Source organism: Archocentrus centrarchus, chromosome 19 (assembly GCF_007364275.1).
Source record: "Archocentrus centrarchus isolate MPI-CPG fArcCen1 chromosome 19, fArcCen1, whole genome shotgun sequence".
NCBI lineage: Eukaryota > Metazoa > Chordata > Actinopteri > Cichliformes > Cichlidae > Archocentrus > Archocentrus centrarchus.
In genome coordinates, this window is record NC_044364.1 from 27261131 (window position 1) to 27278541 (window position 17411).

At 43.3% G+C, this 17411-nt stretch overlaps 1 protein-coding gene across 2 annotated transcripts in view; it reads left to right on the plus strand.

The window, feature by feature from the left end:
- The first annotated feature begins 2437 nt into the window (after positions 1-2437).
- Positions 2438-17411, plus strand: part of skap1 (src kinase associated phosphoprotein 1) — a 39369-nt gene continuing 24395 nt past the window's right edge. The window contains exons 1-7 of one of the 2 annotated variants that reach the window (XM_030755484.1): positions 2492-2561; positions 3490-3537; positions 4212-4339; positions 4494-4546; positions 7876-7981; positions 8507-8529; positions 8645-8761. In XM_030755484.1, coding sequence (XP_030611344.1) covers positions 4507-4546; positions 7876-7981; positions 8507-8529; positions 8645-8761 — 286 coding nt within the window. In that variant the 5' untranslated portion in view covers positions 2492-2561; positions 3490-3537; positions 4212-4339; positions 4494-4506. Of the gene's footprint in view, positions 2562-3489; positions 3538-4211; positions 4340-4493; positions 4547-7875; positions 7982-8506; positions 8530-8644; positions 8762-17411 lie in introns of both variants that reach the window. The other variant, XM_030755483.1, reaches the window with a different exon arrangement.

Here is a 17411-nt window from a genome sequence, read left to right on the forward strand (position 1 = left end):
GTATGAGTCTTTCTTAGTCACACTGTTCAACGGCCTAAAATCGACACAGAATCTCATTTTGGGGCTCTTCTTCTTTTTAACCATCACAACCCCCGAGGCCCAGGGGCTGTCGGAGGGTTCAATGACGCCAGCCCTGAGCATCTCCCCGATCGCACTATCAGCCGCAGCCTGATGCGCCAGGGGGAGGCGGCGAGGGCGTGACTTCACAGGCCGTGCATCTCCCGTGTCAATGTCGTGCTGCAGGAGGTGAGTTAAGCCTACCTCGTCTTCTGACAGAGCAAAAATGTCCTTGAACTCCAGCAGCACCTGCCACAGCTCCTCCCGCTGTGGATGATCTAAATCTTGGCAGCTACGTGTCCATATGTCCCTCACTACTGCCAGTCTATCCCCCTCCCCCATTACAGTGTGCTGGTCTGAGGCAGGAGAACCCACCACGGTGGCTAAATCAGGGTCAGGGGACAGGGGTGCAGGGGGGTAGATCGGGGGCGGAAGGTGTGCCTCATGGTGCACCCCCGCTGCTCTCGACTTTGGCGGGTGTAGGTTCGGGGCCTGTGCGGGGCGCACCAGGTCAACCATGGGGCCCCCTGGAAAGGTCAGCGTGTTATTCCCCAGGTCTAAGACACTCTGTGAGGCCCGCAGAAAGTCCAGGCCTAATATGCAAACGTCCTGCACCGCTGCCACCCACACCTCCAAGTTCACTCCCAGGCCCCCCACCTGAATAGGGACCAGTCCTTTTCCCAACATCGGGGCTAACTCACCAGTCACTGTACGCAGTTTTACTGTAGTTGGTTCCAACTGGGTTCCTACCGGCACCACGTCAGGTCTCATCAAGGTCGCAGTGGAGCCAGTGTCAACCAGAGCTGTGCACGGAGCCCCTGCCAGGGTGATGGGGATGTGACAAAAATCCCCTGCACGCGTCCAGCCCACCACCCTCGCGGACTCCGTGCTGTCGTCTGCTTCTGGGGGGAGCTGAGCCCCGCACCCCCAGCTGTACCGTTGGGCTCTGTCCACCGGCGCCCCGGCGGATTGGGACACAGAAGAAGGGGCCTGCGCCGTCCCGCCTACGCAGGCCCTGAGGCGTTTCCCTGAACACCGGCACGGTCTGGGCATCGCACGCTGATGTGGCCCAGCTGTCCGCACGTCCAGCAAACAGGAGGGTCTCGGCGAGGACGAGCACCGCGGCGTGAAGATTGTAGAGACACGCCTCGAACCAGTTCGGTCAATTCGGCCGCCCAAGCTGGCACCCCCTGGCCCGGGGCCTCCGGCACCGCAGCCCTCACCACCGGGTCATACTCGCTATGGTCGCACCCCGCAGAAGCCACCACGGCCTCCCTCTCCAAGGCCATCTCCAGGGCCTCGTGCAGATTGCGGGGGTGGGAAAGTTGAGTCTGGATGCGCAGCTCACCAGGGATAATGGCGCGGATGAACTGGTCTCTGGCCAGCTCGTTCTGCACGTCGATGGGCATGTGGGCATATGCTTTCTTCGCTAGCATCTCAATGTCATTAGCCAAAGCGCGAAGCGGCTCACCCGGTTGTCTCCGTCTACTCGTCAGTTCGGACCGCAGGACAGCAGGCTGGCCACACTGCCCAAACCGCCGCTGCAGAGCACCAACCAGAGCCCTGTAGTCACCCCTCTCCGCTGGGCTAAGCAGCAGCAGGCATGCCAAAGCGTCGTCAGTGAGGCACAAGGCTAGCTGGAGTGCTTTAGTGTCTGTGGACCAGGCCGCAGCATGCGCTAACAGTTCAAATTGAGCATGGAAGGCCTCCCAGTCAGCCTTACCGGAGTACTTGGGGGTTTTCACATTTGCCTGGCAGGGCCGGGCGCCACTATCGCCAAGCACGGGCCCCGCGCAGTTCGGGGCGGGCGTCTCCGCGCCCGCGTATATTCCTGCAGTCGATGGGCTAAAGCCAGCGGCGGCCGCCAGGCCTCCGGCAGTCCGTCTGAGGCGGGCCAAACGCTCTCCGGCACTGTCCGCTCCCTCAGGACCCAGCGTGCCCCCAAAGTCACTGTCCATAGCCTCTCTCTTGATCTTCGGGCGGGCCCCGGCCACATCTCGCTGCGCTGATGTGGCAGCGAGATGTGGCCACATCAGCGCATCTCGCTGATGTGCGCTGATAGCGCAGGCTGTCAGTTGACAGCCTGCGCTATCTACCTCAGTTGATAGCGCAGGCTGTCAACTGAGGTAGCCGAAGCAGGGCTAGCCGACGATTAGCAGTTTGACTTCTGACACCAATGTAACGTTGTAAACACACTTCCACAGTCGGCGATGTTCACAACAAAGGTCGTCTTTATTAGCAGAAAAACGGCTGCTGTAGGCCACAGCCACGCCAACCACAACTACAACAACGGAACAGCAACACACACACACAGGCAAGCTCTCGGTCTTTTCTCTCTCTCCATGCTGCCTTCACGAACCTCCCGAACAGTCCGAAATCCCACAACATCAACACGCTCTCTAACTAAGAGAATCGCTACATTATGGACCCAGGCAGAAGTCTTAGATTAAGCTAGCTATCAGATAAAATCTCTTTTAAAACAGATTTCCACCCGGCATTAAGTGGTAAGTATATAACCTTAACAAGAGAAATGACAGAAGAGGAACCTTCAAGGGTCATTTAGCTGACCTTAAACAAGCTAACATTAGCAAATCAACGGCTATCAACATCACAGCTAAGTTAGCCTGTTAGCCTAGCATGCTTAATTAGCCCAATGTAAAAGTACAAACCTTGTTTTTGTTATCTGACAAATAAAGCAGCAGTTACTGTCATGAAACCTACTCAGTTATATGAAATATGAGAATAATGGTGTTGAGTTTCAGTTCAAAGGTTACTGTAAAGGTCAATATAATTGATAATTGATAGGTTAGCGGCATTTTCTGGCCTGTGAGCAATGAAGCTGTTATAACAAAAAAAAAAAAGAAAAAAAAAAGCGACCTCCAGTTAATCAGAAAGCAGACCTATAATATACTTAAGCTTAAATTTAACCAATCGGTTTACAACTTCATTGAGGTAAATTAGAATTAACTATCAACAAATAGTAAATATTTTTTGTGAGTATCAGGTTACTCAGCTACAGTCAGTACCATTTAATCCTAGCACCATTACTGTAATACACAAGCTATAATTTGGGCTCTAAAAATTATAAAACAGTAATTGTAAATATCATAATTACAGTCTGTTACAACCTGTGTGCCACAGCATAAAATAAAGACAGAGTTTTTAGAAGCATGGATTCTAAATTACTTTATAATCTAAGGAGGTAAAGTGCATAAATGCAGTCAGGCCAGCAGGGCTTCCAGAGTAGTAAATGAATTGTGTTGCCTTGAGTTTTCTCAGCTTTTTTTTTTTTATTATTATTTTTTTAAACAGTGCAGTTTCAGACAGTTTTTTTTCTACTCTTGGCGCTGTGTGATGTCAATGAGGGCGGATATCCCCCGTATATATTGTGAAAATATTGTTTCTCACAGTATTTGTATCTCATAAGCACAGTTAAAAGACAGAAGGAATCATGGCTGGAAATGAGCATGTTATAAAAATGTAAGTATGCTTTAACCTGTTTTGATCAGCCACCTGTGACCCTTAGAAGTTAACCCCTCCCCCTTAAAGCTATTTCCAGTGAACAGCTCAAAGATCTAGGTTAACAGTGCTTCCTTTACATTGACATCATGAAACTGGTGGAGGTTTGCTCCTGAAACTATGATATAGCCCACGATGCTGATGCTCCAAGTGGGTGTAAAAATGGTTGCAGTTTTAGCAGAGCTTGAATACATTTTTCAGCATGAACATTTCAAGATATCTCATGTACTTATTGTAAGGGCTCAGAAGTGCTGGGAAAAATAAGGCAAATTTAAAAGCTTTAAAAATTAAAACAAATTTTGACCTGCCCCTTTGCAATTTGAAGGCCTGTAACTTGAAAAATATTCATAGCATTATGGCAAAATTTTGCATAGCTTTATTAAATACATGAAATTTACTGTAAAAAAAACAAAACAGCTTATTCTGAGGGGGTCAGGTGGGAATCTTTTGCTGATTTTCATCTAATTTATCCAAAGCAGTTGTCTTTTTGCGTTGGTTTCGAGTTTGCTTGTGTAGACGTGTTTGTGTATTTATCACATGCAGTTTTGTGATGATACCGGCAGGCAGCAGCTCATGTACATGACCTGCTGAGGCTCTGGAGTCAGACAGCGGGGGTTTTTTTTTCTCATTATCAGGCAAACCTGCCCGCTCTCAGCTGAAAAACCAGAATGCAGAGGAAGCTGTCATTTGTGCACCTGCTCCTCCCCGTTTTGTGCAAATGTTGATGCATGCACGGAAGTTTTAGTGCAAAAGACCACAGGTGGTGAGTTGATCTGAAGTGTGCGTCTGTGTGTGTGTGTGTGTGCCAGGCCTTTTGTTTTTTGTTACTGAGCCTTAACTGTATGGTAAAAGCTGGAGCTACATAGTCTGCAGGAGCAGAAAAATCATCATATCAACCTTTTTTTGTTGTTGATCAGGTGAAGCAAAGAGATGGGGACAAGCTTGGATGACTTCACAAGGCTTCTGTATGGTAATACATTTTTTTGCATTTAGCAAATCTTGATTTCAACACGTGCAGTTTTCATTTTAGTGGAAATTCAGTTTAAGCAGGCACGCTTTAGAGTTAAGCTCCTACTCGTGTCTATAGACATTTAAAAGAACTTTTAACACTACATCATAGCAAGTTTCATACATCTGTACTGCTGCTGTGACATTTATTACATTTGCATGCCCTGCTAGGCCAGCAAGCAGCCATTTGGAAGATCATTTGCATGGGTCAGTACAATTCTGTAGAATGTGAGAGGGTACATAACAAAATTGAATCAGATAAGTGATGTAGACCAACCTGTTCTGGCCTTCATTATCATAGAGATCGGCTTCACATTTCTCTGTGACATTTGTGCCTCTTGAAATCAAGTTTGCAGTTCACTTTGGATTGACAGCCAAGCAAAATGTTGAGATTCAGAAGTGATAGTGTTGCATGCTTGCCTTTTGTTTCTTTTAGAGGTCAAGCCACAGAAGGGGTAGCTTTTTAGTTTTCTGTAAAGCAGCATAAGAGTGGAAGGAAAGGATGACGTATTCTGGTAAAGGAAAAGGAAAAGTTGAACCTCTCGACCCTGACAGAGAGGGGATCTGGTGGTTTTGTTTTGCTGGCTTGTTTTGAGTCACTTGTTCCTTTGGAGCAGTGGTGTCAAAAATGCCCCCTGGGGGTCAAAACCAGCCCGTCAAAGAGTCCAGTCTGGCCCAGTGAATTGCTTTGTTGCCTGCTGAGGTGAGGTGACACTCGTCTTACTGCAGTGTTTTGTCTCATTTTTTTTAGACAGACGCAAGCGCCCAAAAACAATTCAGTTGTCATTCTCGGCCTCTCCAGCTTTAGAAGTTAGCAGCACTATTCATGTGAAGCCTACCAAGAGTTGTTACCAAGACACTGAGCATCGGTTCAGGACTTTTTCACAGTGATCCAAACCATAGCGACATATTAATGACTAACCTCGTGTTGCCGATGGATCATCTCAGACGTTCTCTTGGCTGAAGTTTGATCTGTTGACAGCATCTTCCGCCTGCCAGGTGATGCCGTTTGTGTCTGGCTGTCGGGGACTCTCAACACAAACTATTATAGAGAACAATTTAAACCTGATTCAACATCTGTGCTAATGTGTTTGTATTATCCTGACCATAGCTCTGACCTAGTTATCAGGTAAAAGATCAGTATATGTCAAGTAGCCCAACTGCACAAGCTCTCCAAACATGGCTGATATTTAGTTTTCTGTCCTCGTTAATGTCCAGAGTTATAGCAGTGATGTACATTTTTGTTTTTAGAAATACTTAAGTCAGAACATCATCTTTAGATATCGATTAACCAGCTAACTTAATTAACTTAGCCAGCTAAACCCCGTAAGTGTTTTTTTTTCATGCATGTCTGGTATGTCAGCCCCAGTGATCATTTTGTTGGAAGTGAAAGAACTTGGACTGTGTGTAAACTCTGCGGCGTCTCACTGTTTGTTTGCAGTGTTGAACTGACCAAATGCTTATTTGGACCTGGGAATGATGTCAGCCTTAAGCCTCAAAACGCTTCATGTGGAGTTTTTTTGTACTGTTGTTGAGCCGCTGTGATCTCTAATGCGTGTGTGATTTGACATATTGTTGAGATTGTTCTTTTTTAAGGCATCTCAGGGTGTTTATCATCTGTTGTGTAAATGGGTGGTTGAATACATTTGACAGTTTTAAAGCATACTTGCACTTCTTTTCATCAAAAGAAAGGCAGGTTATTGTATAAATGTTTTGCTGGTCTGGCCCACTAGAGATCAAATTGGGCTGTATGTGGCCCATGAACTAAAGTATGTTTGACACCCCTGCATTAGAGGGAAGAGTTACTGCAATCCAGTCCTAATGGGAGTGGTCTCTACCAGGACCAGAAGGCACGAAGGCTCACTGAATGGTTTGATAAGGATGAAAATGATGTGAGTCATATGCTGTGGCCTTTGCAGTAATAATATCTCAATCCAGCTGAACACCAGTGAGATTTTGGTCTCTGTTAGACAGTGTTTTCCGCCTCCTCCATTAAAACACCAAATGATAAAAGACTCATTGGAAGAATGGTGTTCATCCCTCCAGAAGAGTCCCTAAAAATTAGAGATTTAAGGCACGCTGAAGCTGTTCTGGTAGTATGTGGTGTCCCGGCACCTCAATAAGACACTTTATGATGGTTTTTCACTAAATGTCTCACTCATCTTCATGAGTTCAGTACAGCCAGAAGACCGTGAAATATAAAACTATATTTTTTACAAGAGACGACTTGATGTGAGACCTGTGAATGATAAACTAAGATGTGAAAGTATGAGATAGAAAGTATTCTTAAAGTTTATTGACTGAGTTCCAGTTTTGGGAGCCGGCATAATTGAGGCACACACATTAAACACTTTCAGTTATTGTTTATAATGTGTCTGTTCATCAGATGGTGGTTTATGTTAGTAATTATCATTTTTGTGCTGGTTTATTGTTGTTTAACCACATGCGAGATGGCTCTTGGCATTTCTTAACGCCAGCTGTATTTGTCAAAGTTAGGAAGGTTTAATCTGCCATGATAGCTGCAATAAAAGGAGTTGAAATTGCAGAGAAATGCTCCCTCGGTTTCATTTTGTGCTGTTATATCACAGTATGCCATGAACAGTTTTTTTGTTATGCTCCGGGGCCACGTAAAATGCTCCCAGGGGCTGCCTCTGTTGTGCAGGCCGCACTTTGAGAATCATAGCGGTACACTGACTGAGACGGTGAGGTTTGCTTTGTTTCAGTGCATCGTAGTGCTCAGGTGTTCATGGTCTTGTGTCCTTCTGTATAAAGACAAATCTGTAGCATTGAAAGAGTATTTTGAGGGGATTTCATGATCATTATGTGTAATTATGTGTATCAGAGTAGGAGCTTGTGAGTCAAAAAAATACGAGGATAGTCACAGCAATCATGTTATTTTTCATTAATATTTTTACGTGGCCATTTATATCCATATATACATGGACTGCAGGACTGTTTATCAGTGGTGGGGATTGGGTTAATCTTGCTTCCATATTTGAGTATCATAGCATTGTTCAGTTTAAATGACTCTTTATTAGCTTGTGATCCTCAGTGCTTACTTTATTTTATTTATTCATTATTTTTTTGTTTATTTATGCATTTTAATGAGGATAAAGATGAAATATGTCAGATGGTGGCAAATCTGTTGTTCCTGTTCAGGTCACATAAAACTGTATAGTTTACAAGTAACAGTTGCACACAACGCATGTAAGAAAGCCAGAAGAAAACGACAGGAAGTGCACAGTGTCAAGTTGTGTTAATCTATAACACAATGTTTTTTGCTCCCCTCAGACTGTGAGCTGTTTGTAGCAGACATCCTTCAAGATGAGAACCTGAGTGGAAGTGCAGAACAGACGCGAGAAGTGCTGCTGAATAACTTCAGGGTTGTCCATTCAAGGTGGGATTTTACGCTTTCGAAGCAGCTCCAAATCGGAGGCCCAGAAATCTACTTTTAAATGTAATTTCAAGACATGTTATCGAATTTTAGCTGGTAATGCCACACAAAACCCTTAATTGCTCCTGTAATTGCTTTAAACACAGTTTGCACAGTTTACATTTTCAAAGGAGCTGATCAAGTCTAATGGGGTCACCTTCCAGACTTCTTTCTTGCTCTTTGTTTTTAAAACAGTTTTGAAAGATCTCATGCAGTGATCTTTTCTTGATTGGGACAGTTAAATGTGGTTTCATATCTGAGCATGACCCTGAAAAGGTGAAACTCTTGAGTAAAGTGTGGGTGATAGTTTACTCCGGAAGCTGGTGTTGCCTGCGCTGCATGAGATAAGAGATACAAGCTCTGCTACCTTGTGGTTTTGTGGTGTTCTGCGCAAGAAACAATTACTGAATTTAAGACGTAATGCTTAAACAAAGCTCTCTGAAAATGAAAGCAGTGAAGAAAATGTTTTTTTTAAATTTGATTTTACAGAAACCCTGAGACGTTTCCTCTGTGTAAGTAAAGCCTCTTTTAGTCTCTATCACATACTCTAACCTATTAAGTGTACATCTTAAAGTTAAGGCCATCTCACTGACATTTCCTTTACCTCTCTGTTCTGTGCACTGTCAGTGGATTTAAGGGACGATGAAGGCTCTGATGACAACCGCAGCCCCAGCCTGGGTCGCTCTGCCCAATCAGATGATGCCTCAGTAGTGTCTGACTACCAGGATGATGGAGTTGCTGAGTGTAAGTTAGCACTAATGCATTTTTCTTTACCTCAGCATCTGGGAAAAATAGAAATGAGTGCTAATTTGAGTATTGGACTCTCGATGGGCCTCATGCAGTCTAATTTCTCAAGTGGCCCTGGCCGGTAAAACCATTTAATATGAATGTATATTTAAAAATGCCCCTCCAAATATTTAGCTTTCTTCAAGAAGCAAATGTACAATTTAAAAGGATTTTTAAGATTTATAAAAAACTGAAACCAGCTAAATCAAGTAAAACACAACACTTAATCTACTCAGTTCAGTTCATTTCAATTTTATTTTTATAGCACCAAATCACAACAACTGTCACCTCAAGATGCTTTATATTGTAAGGTAAAGACTAGAGAGAAACCCCAACAATTGGACAGCGAGCACTTAGTGGCAGTGGGAAAGAAAAACTCCCTTTTAACAGGAAGAAACCTCCATCAGAGCCAGGCTCAGGGAGGGGTGAGGGGAGGGGGAAAGGACAAAAGACCCAATACGGGCGAGAGAGCCAGAGTTTAGTCATTATTAATAATTAAATACAGTAGTGGTGTATAAACACACAGGGAGTGAAGAGAGATTGCAGCATAACTGAGGGAGGGTTCAGGGTCACCTGATCAGCCCTAACTATAAGCTTGATCAAAAAAGGAAAGTTTGAAGCCTAATCTTAAAAATAGAGACGGTGTCTGTCTCACAGCAAAAGTATTTTTGTAACTAAACAGCAGTATTTTATGTCTTTATGATTAAAACTACTTGCTTTTTTATTTTCCATCCATTTTCATTCCTGCATAATGCTCACACTTTTCACTGAAAAATCTGAGTAATTAATTGCTTAACTGCAAATTTGACACGATGCAGAGCCATCCAGTGGGCCAGAGTGGGCCTTTTGACACCCCTGCTCAATACCATACAATCTACTTTTACCAAGTAGAATTTCACTCTGAGTAGAGGCATGACTACACGTGTTTCCAGTAAAAGGCTATAAGATAGGCTGTGGACTCACAGCAGCAGTTTCTGTTTTGCCCCTTGTCTTTAGTACAGGCGCTCCACAGGATCCATTCTTGGACCTCTTCTATTTACCATATCTAGCATATAAATATTATTGGCTCTTCCACCCAAATCTGTGACAGTGGCCTCCATTGAAGGAAGCCTGATAGGTTTGCAGTATTGTCTTTCTAAGTGACTGATTACAAAAAATAGTTGAGACTGATGCGACCTTTCACCTTAAAAATGATGCAAAATGGTTGTAGTCCACTCAGCCTTGTCTTTCCAGCACAGCTAATTTATTTAATCTGGGCAGCTGCTAATGTGTGAGTCATTACTTTCCCCAAAAAGAAAGAAAGGAGGTGGTTTAGCTGGCACTGGCAGAATTACCCAGCATAAACACCATGAAAAATAGCCTTTAATTTCAGAAACAACCTACAGGTGCCTCTTCAAATGAAAGTTTAGCAACTCTGACAGCATTATCCTTTCTGTATGTTGGACCAGTGTTTCTGATATGCTGTGAGGTAAGCGGGGTGTTTTAAGGAAGCTGGTTCATTTCATGCTAATAAAATGAAGTTTTTACCACAATAACAATGATTCTTAATTTAAAAAAATGTTTCTAGGTAGTCACTTATATGGCGATGGGTGCATTTATTTGGCTTTTGTCAGTTCTAATGACACAGCTTCAGGCAGCACACCCACATACCTGTGTGCACTCTCATGCACATTTTCATGTCTTACTAAATCACCTAGTTTATATCTGCCTGACCATTAGATTGCTGTATATGGCACCTCTAACTTTTGTGCTTGATAATATAGAAAAAGGCTGTTATGTAATTTTATTGCACATGTCATACATTTAATCTTATTCATTTTAACATACTGTTATTTGGCCTACTCAGCCAAGGTACTGTAATTTCAGTGTTACTTATATAAACCTAAATAGGTTTGCACTATTAATTAAACTTTAATAATTATCAAGATAATTACATTATTTATAATTATTATGGTGTGTCTTGAAAATCTGCTTTGACCTCTGAATGTTAACCCCATTTAACCATAAAGTAATTGTAGACTACAGTTCATAGAGAAATGTGGGGAGATTTCAAACTCTGCAGACTTATTAAATGCATCATATGGACAGTTCATTACAGGCTGCCCTAATGACCACTACAGATTGCTGTATATAGCCGTTAGCTCAATTGTTTATTAAAAAAAAAACCCAAAGATGCATGTAAGATATGGATGGGCCACAGAGACTGCTTATGTGTAGGGCCAGGAGCTCCGTGCTACACCCTGAAATGTAGTGTATATTTTTTACACAGATGATACTACTTTATATGCCACTGGCTCTTCCCTTCATCTACTCATTGTAAATCTGTGTAACAGTGTATTAAGAGCACCTTTATCCTGCAGTTGTTATTCTGGTACTCTGATATATACAGTATATGAAAAAGAGGGATGGTCCTCTTTAGCAGATAGAAGAGATCAGCACTTCATGATCTTTATTTATAAGGCTCTCACCCTCAAATTGCCCCTTTATGTCTGATCCCTTGTTATATTTAAATATAGCACTTATTATGTGCGGTCACAGGACATTTAACCATTAGCTGCAGCTCTTTTTTCACTTGACTTGGAAAACTGGGTTTAAATGCTTCGCAGCCTACAAACAGAATGAAGCCACATTTTCTTATTTCATTGGAACATTTTAAAATGTTTAACATTTCTTTTTATTATCCGTCTATATTGTTTAATTTAATAATAACTATCACAGGAAACAATGCCGTTCTAACAATATCTCCTACATCCTTGCTGACACATCTGCGCCTCATCGCAGGAAGCTTAGGTTTCTGTACTTTAATTTGAACAGAATAGACCACGTGCAAAATTTTCCTCCTTGCTGGTGTCCTACCTCTCTGCCAGGCTCCTTTAGCCCCTCCTTCCCCTCCTCTTCCTCCCTCTGTAGGGTGCAGGTGGGCCTGATGCTGGAGAAAAGAGGAAAACAGCCTGAATGGTGACCTGGAGCTCCCTCCAGTGGCAGCTCCTCGGCTGAGCTCCTGATCCTTGCTTGTGTGTGCTGTGGGAGGTGTTGAGGCTGCCCACACAGAGAGGAGGCTTTGTAGCTGCAGGCTAATGCAGTGATTGATAGATGCTGAGCCCCTCTATTCTTCCACAACCGGGTTTGAAATACAACACTGTACCTGAGGGGCCATATGTGTTCCATCCCTCTCTCCCTGTATCAATCTTTCTTTCTATCTTCCTTTCTCTGATTCGCCTCCCTCCCATCCAGAGTTTTTGTATTTCTGATGCTATGTGCCAGCTAATAGCCCTTGACATGACATGCCGCAGGTGGGCATTATTGCCTCCGCTGCCTCAGGTGCCCATCTCTGCTGCTGTTTTAGCGCCTTTCTTGAGATAAAGCAGGACGCATGTGGAAATTCCCAGTCGAGAAACAGGAATATTTCCAGTCATTTTGGCGATACTGGTATTTAATGCCAGCTGGATGAAGTCGAGCACAATCCCCCCGTTTATTTATTTGGAAATGGCTTAATGGGCTCTTCTGCTCACAGAAGAGTAACTGTCGCCTTTTCTGGGCAACTTTGGAAAAATAGAAAAAACAAATCACGGCAGATGGTGTGAAGATAGCCGACAATAAGACCATGATAATTCATTTTTTGAAATTGTTCATTTTACAATAAACAAGGGGAGATTTGCTTTGTGGGAAACAAACAAAATCAAACTCTGAAATGCTTAAAAAAAATTTCCCTTAAGGCAATAATTGTAACACGCCAAACTGCGCCGTCTGTTGCTGCGATAGTTGTTAAAGCTGGAAAAGGCAGTCGCGCTATTGTCTGTGTTAAATGTGAGAAGAAGCCAATTATCCCGAATCACCGTAATCTGTTTTTTAATCCTCTGTTTGTGTTTTGCTTTGATAAAAAAAAAGAAAAAATGCATTGTTCGCATTGTACCATCAGATCAATAATCATAACATTTGACTCTGTAAGACAAATGTCCGCCTCGTAGCGCTCCGTCTTTTATTGCTGGGGGACGGCGACCGTGTTAGCATAGTGAATGGCCTGTGTCCTCACTAAAAGGGCATGCGGAGTTCATAGTTCATTCTCTGTTCACTGCCAGCTGAAAGAAATGGTTCACACTTCTCTGCCGGGCGGTCTGTTTCAGGAGGGAAGAGGGAGTGTTTGTGGGAAATAATGGCCCAACGCTTAATGAAATCAGCCACATTTTAGGAGGAACAGTTATCCATGATATTCGGACTTTCTTTTCATTCAGAGCGATTCGAAATTAATGATAATTTTGCGGATTCAGAGAGTAGCGATAAGGAGAAGGGAAGGTAGAAAATTGAGTCTTCTCTCTTGAGTTTAATTGTGTCGTTTTTTTTTTTTAAAGCGTACTGTACACAATAGAGACTTTGTGACTGGGAGGATGTATTATCCGTGGTAATCGACTGCCTGCCTTCGCTGCTCTGTGTTCCCTAACCAGAGAGTGAGTGAGTGTGAAGTCGATGGCTGCTTCTACACGCAGGAGGAGCCTGTGCCGTTTGATTAGATGCGGTGGCCTGTTGTCTTCAGCGGACTGGGTGACACCAGATTTGTAATCGCTGACAGGAACAGATGGAGCCTCCATTGTTAGCCCGGGTTGTCTGCATGGTAATGTGAACTGAGTTTCACCCGCCGACCGCACCGGTGACCTGACCGCGCCTGCAGCCTCACCCCATCTTCGTCTGCCCGCTTTAGCACCCTCCACCTCTCTCTCTCGATGCTGTTTGAGGCTCAAACACCATTCCAGCACATTATGCATACATAAACAAATACAGGCACAAAATTTCCCCCTCTGGCGTACAAAAAAATCTCTTTAACACACTCACTTAGACCCCAGGAGACAGCTGGAGATGTGGGGCTTTTAGCTCTGTCATGCTGTTTGCAGGTCAAGTTTACGAAGTCGAAATCGCCTGTTTGTTTTTCTTTGATTGGGGAGCACTGCTGGGCACTCGGGGACATTTGCTGGGAAGCTGCAGTGATGACAGAGCACTGCAGGAAGAGCTTTGTTTCAGGAGGCGTGCAGGAAAAAAGATGGCGCGTTTGATACGTCTCTCTTGTCTTCTTTGTGATTGTAATGATCCTAGTATGATGTGCTGTATAGCCTGCGTTATCTCAGGTGTGGCAGGAAACCTCAGCCATAAATATATTCTGATTATATTTTAAGATCATTTAATCTGAAATGTGGGCAGGAAGGGCTGCAACTACAGTTAAAAAAACAAGAAAGAAAGAAAAGGGCTCGTTGTTTTGATCAGACATCCCAAATTTTTAGGTTTGCAGTCACATTCGATGAAGAAAAGCGGCACACCCTTTAAACGGGAGCCAGAGGATCTTCTGTTTTCAGTCGCTAAATTGATCAATGAAGTGATAGGTTTGGCTGTGAATGCAGGTGTGCTCTTGTGGCCAGTGTTGAGAATGAAGGAAGGTGACTCCTGTTAGCGATCACTGCGCTGGCCCAATTTCCTAAACCAATTACTGGCACAAGAATGTAGTAGGATAACCAATTTGAAGTCATGTCTCGCTGCTGTCGCCTATTTCTCATTTGAATACGAGGAGCCAAGTGCACAGTAACAACATTATTACACGGTGCCAGTAAATAGAATATTAAATCTAAATTCTGTCATTTTGGCTGAAGCTGGAAAAAGCTGCGTGAAGTGCAGTGTGTTTGAGGAGGGTGCAGCGTGCCCGGCTGGGTCCCTTGGCTGGTGATAGAAGAAAAGTGATGCCAGCTGACGGATTGATGCTCCATTAGGGGGTTAATCAGCAATGTTTAATGTGCCAACTGGCCCTTGTCTGTGTTCGAAGTGAAAGGAAGTCATGGAGAAAGAGGAAGTTTGTGGGTAAATGTTGAAATATTGCAGATGGACTGCTTCATAGCAGTTTCTCTTCCTTTTTAAAGGCACCTGGAAAGTATTTTTGGTCTGCATACATGACCTCCTGGCAGGTTTGTTGGACCGTCTGCCCACTCACTGAACTTTTGACCTTTGGCCTCTTTGCTTAGCCAACCTGTAACCCGTCTGCGCATGTGAATAATCGCCCACGCCGCCTCAAAACACACCGAGTTTCTTTGGACGCGCTCGTAGCCGTGTGCTGCGTCCGTCCATCAGAATATCTGCCCGGAGATTCATTTTTCACTGCGTTCATCGGCGTATGGATTTTGTGACATTTGGATAGCGGCTGCTCGTTTGCGAGGAAGCGAGGAATATGTTAATGACCCTCCCCTCTTCCTCCTCGTTCTCCTTCACTCTCTTTCCCTCTCCTTCTTCAGTTGGTGTCTGTGCGCTTTTCTAGAAAGACACACACATATTACGAGGCAGGCGCAGGCTCTGTGCATTGCTGCGACTGCTCGCCATCAGGGTTCAAAAGTTCACACTATTCCCCGAGGGCTACTGTGCTGCTGCAGATGCTGATAGTCTTTTCTTTCTCCCTCTCTCTCCTGGCTGCCTTTCTTTCCCTCTCTCCCTCGCTGTTTACACTATTAATCTTGTACACTCTCTCTCACACACTCACTCACGCTGCCTGGCAAGAAGAGAGCGGCTTGAAGGGGGGATTTGGACGTATTTAACCGAAGGGCATCCATCACTCTCATCTCCGGCTTCAGCCCCACCCCCCCACCACCACCACCAAAAGCCACACGGTGTAGTTTTCTGCATCCTCCTGGTTTGTAAGCCCTGTGATGCAGCTCTCCCCTCATTTGCTTTGTTTTATTGTCGCGCGGCATATAATTACATGCCTCCGTTGCCTCTGGTGCAGCGGCGCCGTGTTGAAACCTAGGGAAAACAGGCGAAGGTAAATGTGCAGCAGTCCATCTGTAAAGAGGCGGCATAGGCAGAATGCAAAGTGGGAAGCCAGGGCAGGGTGGCTCCTAATCTCCCCCAGAGCTGTCAATGTCACAGACAAATAGCAAAACTATGAGATGCGGCGGGTTCACCCAGAGGTTAGCGTTCCCAGGTACCTCCTGCATTCACTCCCTCTCTTTCTCCCCCTTCCTTGCAAATGAGAATTTGATTTTGCCCTCCACTGGAATCCATTTCTGGAGATGAATGAAGTTTCAATGCCAAGCCCAGGTGGCCCCGCTGATTTCTTAGGGAAATAAATGGGGATGGGAGAGATGTGTTGGCCTGTACACAGACAGTGACACGGCGGCTCCCGATGCCTCTGGGATCCTTGTGTTTAATTGTTGCTGTAATGTAGCACTTTAAGGTCATTAACTTGCCCTTGTGGAGTTATTCGAGGATGTCGAGGATGCATCTCTCTTCACACCGAGCTCTCCGCACGGCTGGGACAAGTCACTGCCCTGTGTGCGTGTGTGTGTGTGTGTGTGTGTGTGTGTGTGTGTGTGTGTGTGTGTGTGTGTGTGTGTGTGTGTGTGTGTGCGTGCCAAGTGGCACAGGGCTGCTGTGGGCTTGTATGCTGTTTTAGAATTTCTTATCTACAATGGTAATTTTTTACCCCTGAATTACAGCGGCCTTTCCTGGGAGTTAGCTCATCTTAAAGAAATCAGGAGTTGAACGGGAACACGTGTAATTAACTTGGTCATGTGTAGCAGAGTGTATGCTGTAGTTAGTTGTATTTAAAAAATGCATTTAGTCTGTTAACTTTAAAACATAAATTCCCTCCAACACGAATCACGCTCAAAGTGGAAGCGTTTTATGAAATGTTAGATAAACATAATTAAATAAGTTTTAATATGTTCAGTGTTAAAAATTGTTAAAAATTGTGAGCAAACATTACTTGACCAGCACTGAGAAAACATTCACCGAATAATGATCATCCTTACTGTTTTATATTATATAATTTTTTTATGAGTTCATTTTGTATATTGTCAAAAAAAAAATTAGTTTTAAATGACTTCCGCGGCCGTTACTGTCACGGAGGCTGATTGACCGTTTCCCTGTGAATGAAGCTCAGCTGACGGGATCTCGGCTTTTTTTCCATTTTCTTTTTCTTTTTAAAATGTATTTAATTATTATTTTTTAAAGAAATCCAAAAGATAAGACCAAAAAAAGTTTTTAAAAAGTTTCTAAATTATTAAAACTTATTTTATAATATAATCATGACTTTACTTGGCTTTGTTTTTAAGAGTTTTTTAACTTTTGGATTAAAATTTAAACACGTTAGCTGCTGCCATAATACTTTTATTATTTATTTAATTTATTTATTATTATTTGCCTTTTTAGTCAGCAAAAAATAAGAATAAACAGTAAAAAATAATTATTCATTCATGACTCGTACTTGTTTATGAAAGACTGAATTATTAATGCTTTAAAATATAATTAATATAATGGAGTAATTTTTTTTTCCAGTCAATGACACAATTTAAGGGAACTAAAAAAAAGTTTCTGCGTAGAAAAGCTACTCATTAATAATAAATAATAGTATTAAGGTTATTATTAATTAATGTGAACAGTTGTTTTTATTTAAATGAATCCAAATGAGCTAAAATGATCAATAATTTGGTCCTCTAAAATAATTTAAATTAAACAGAATTTCTATTTTAATTAAAACTCACTGCATCAAATTTAATTAATATAGTTTTTGACCTTATTTTCCTCTGAATGATTTTTCTGTCACACCTGTTGCCGGCTGGATTTGCTGGTGATTTATGAT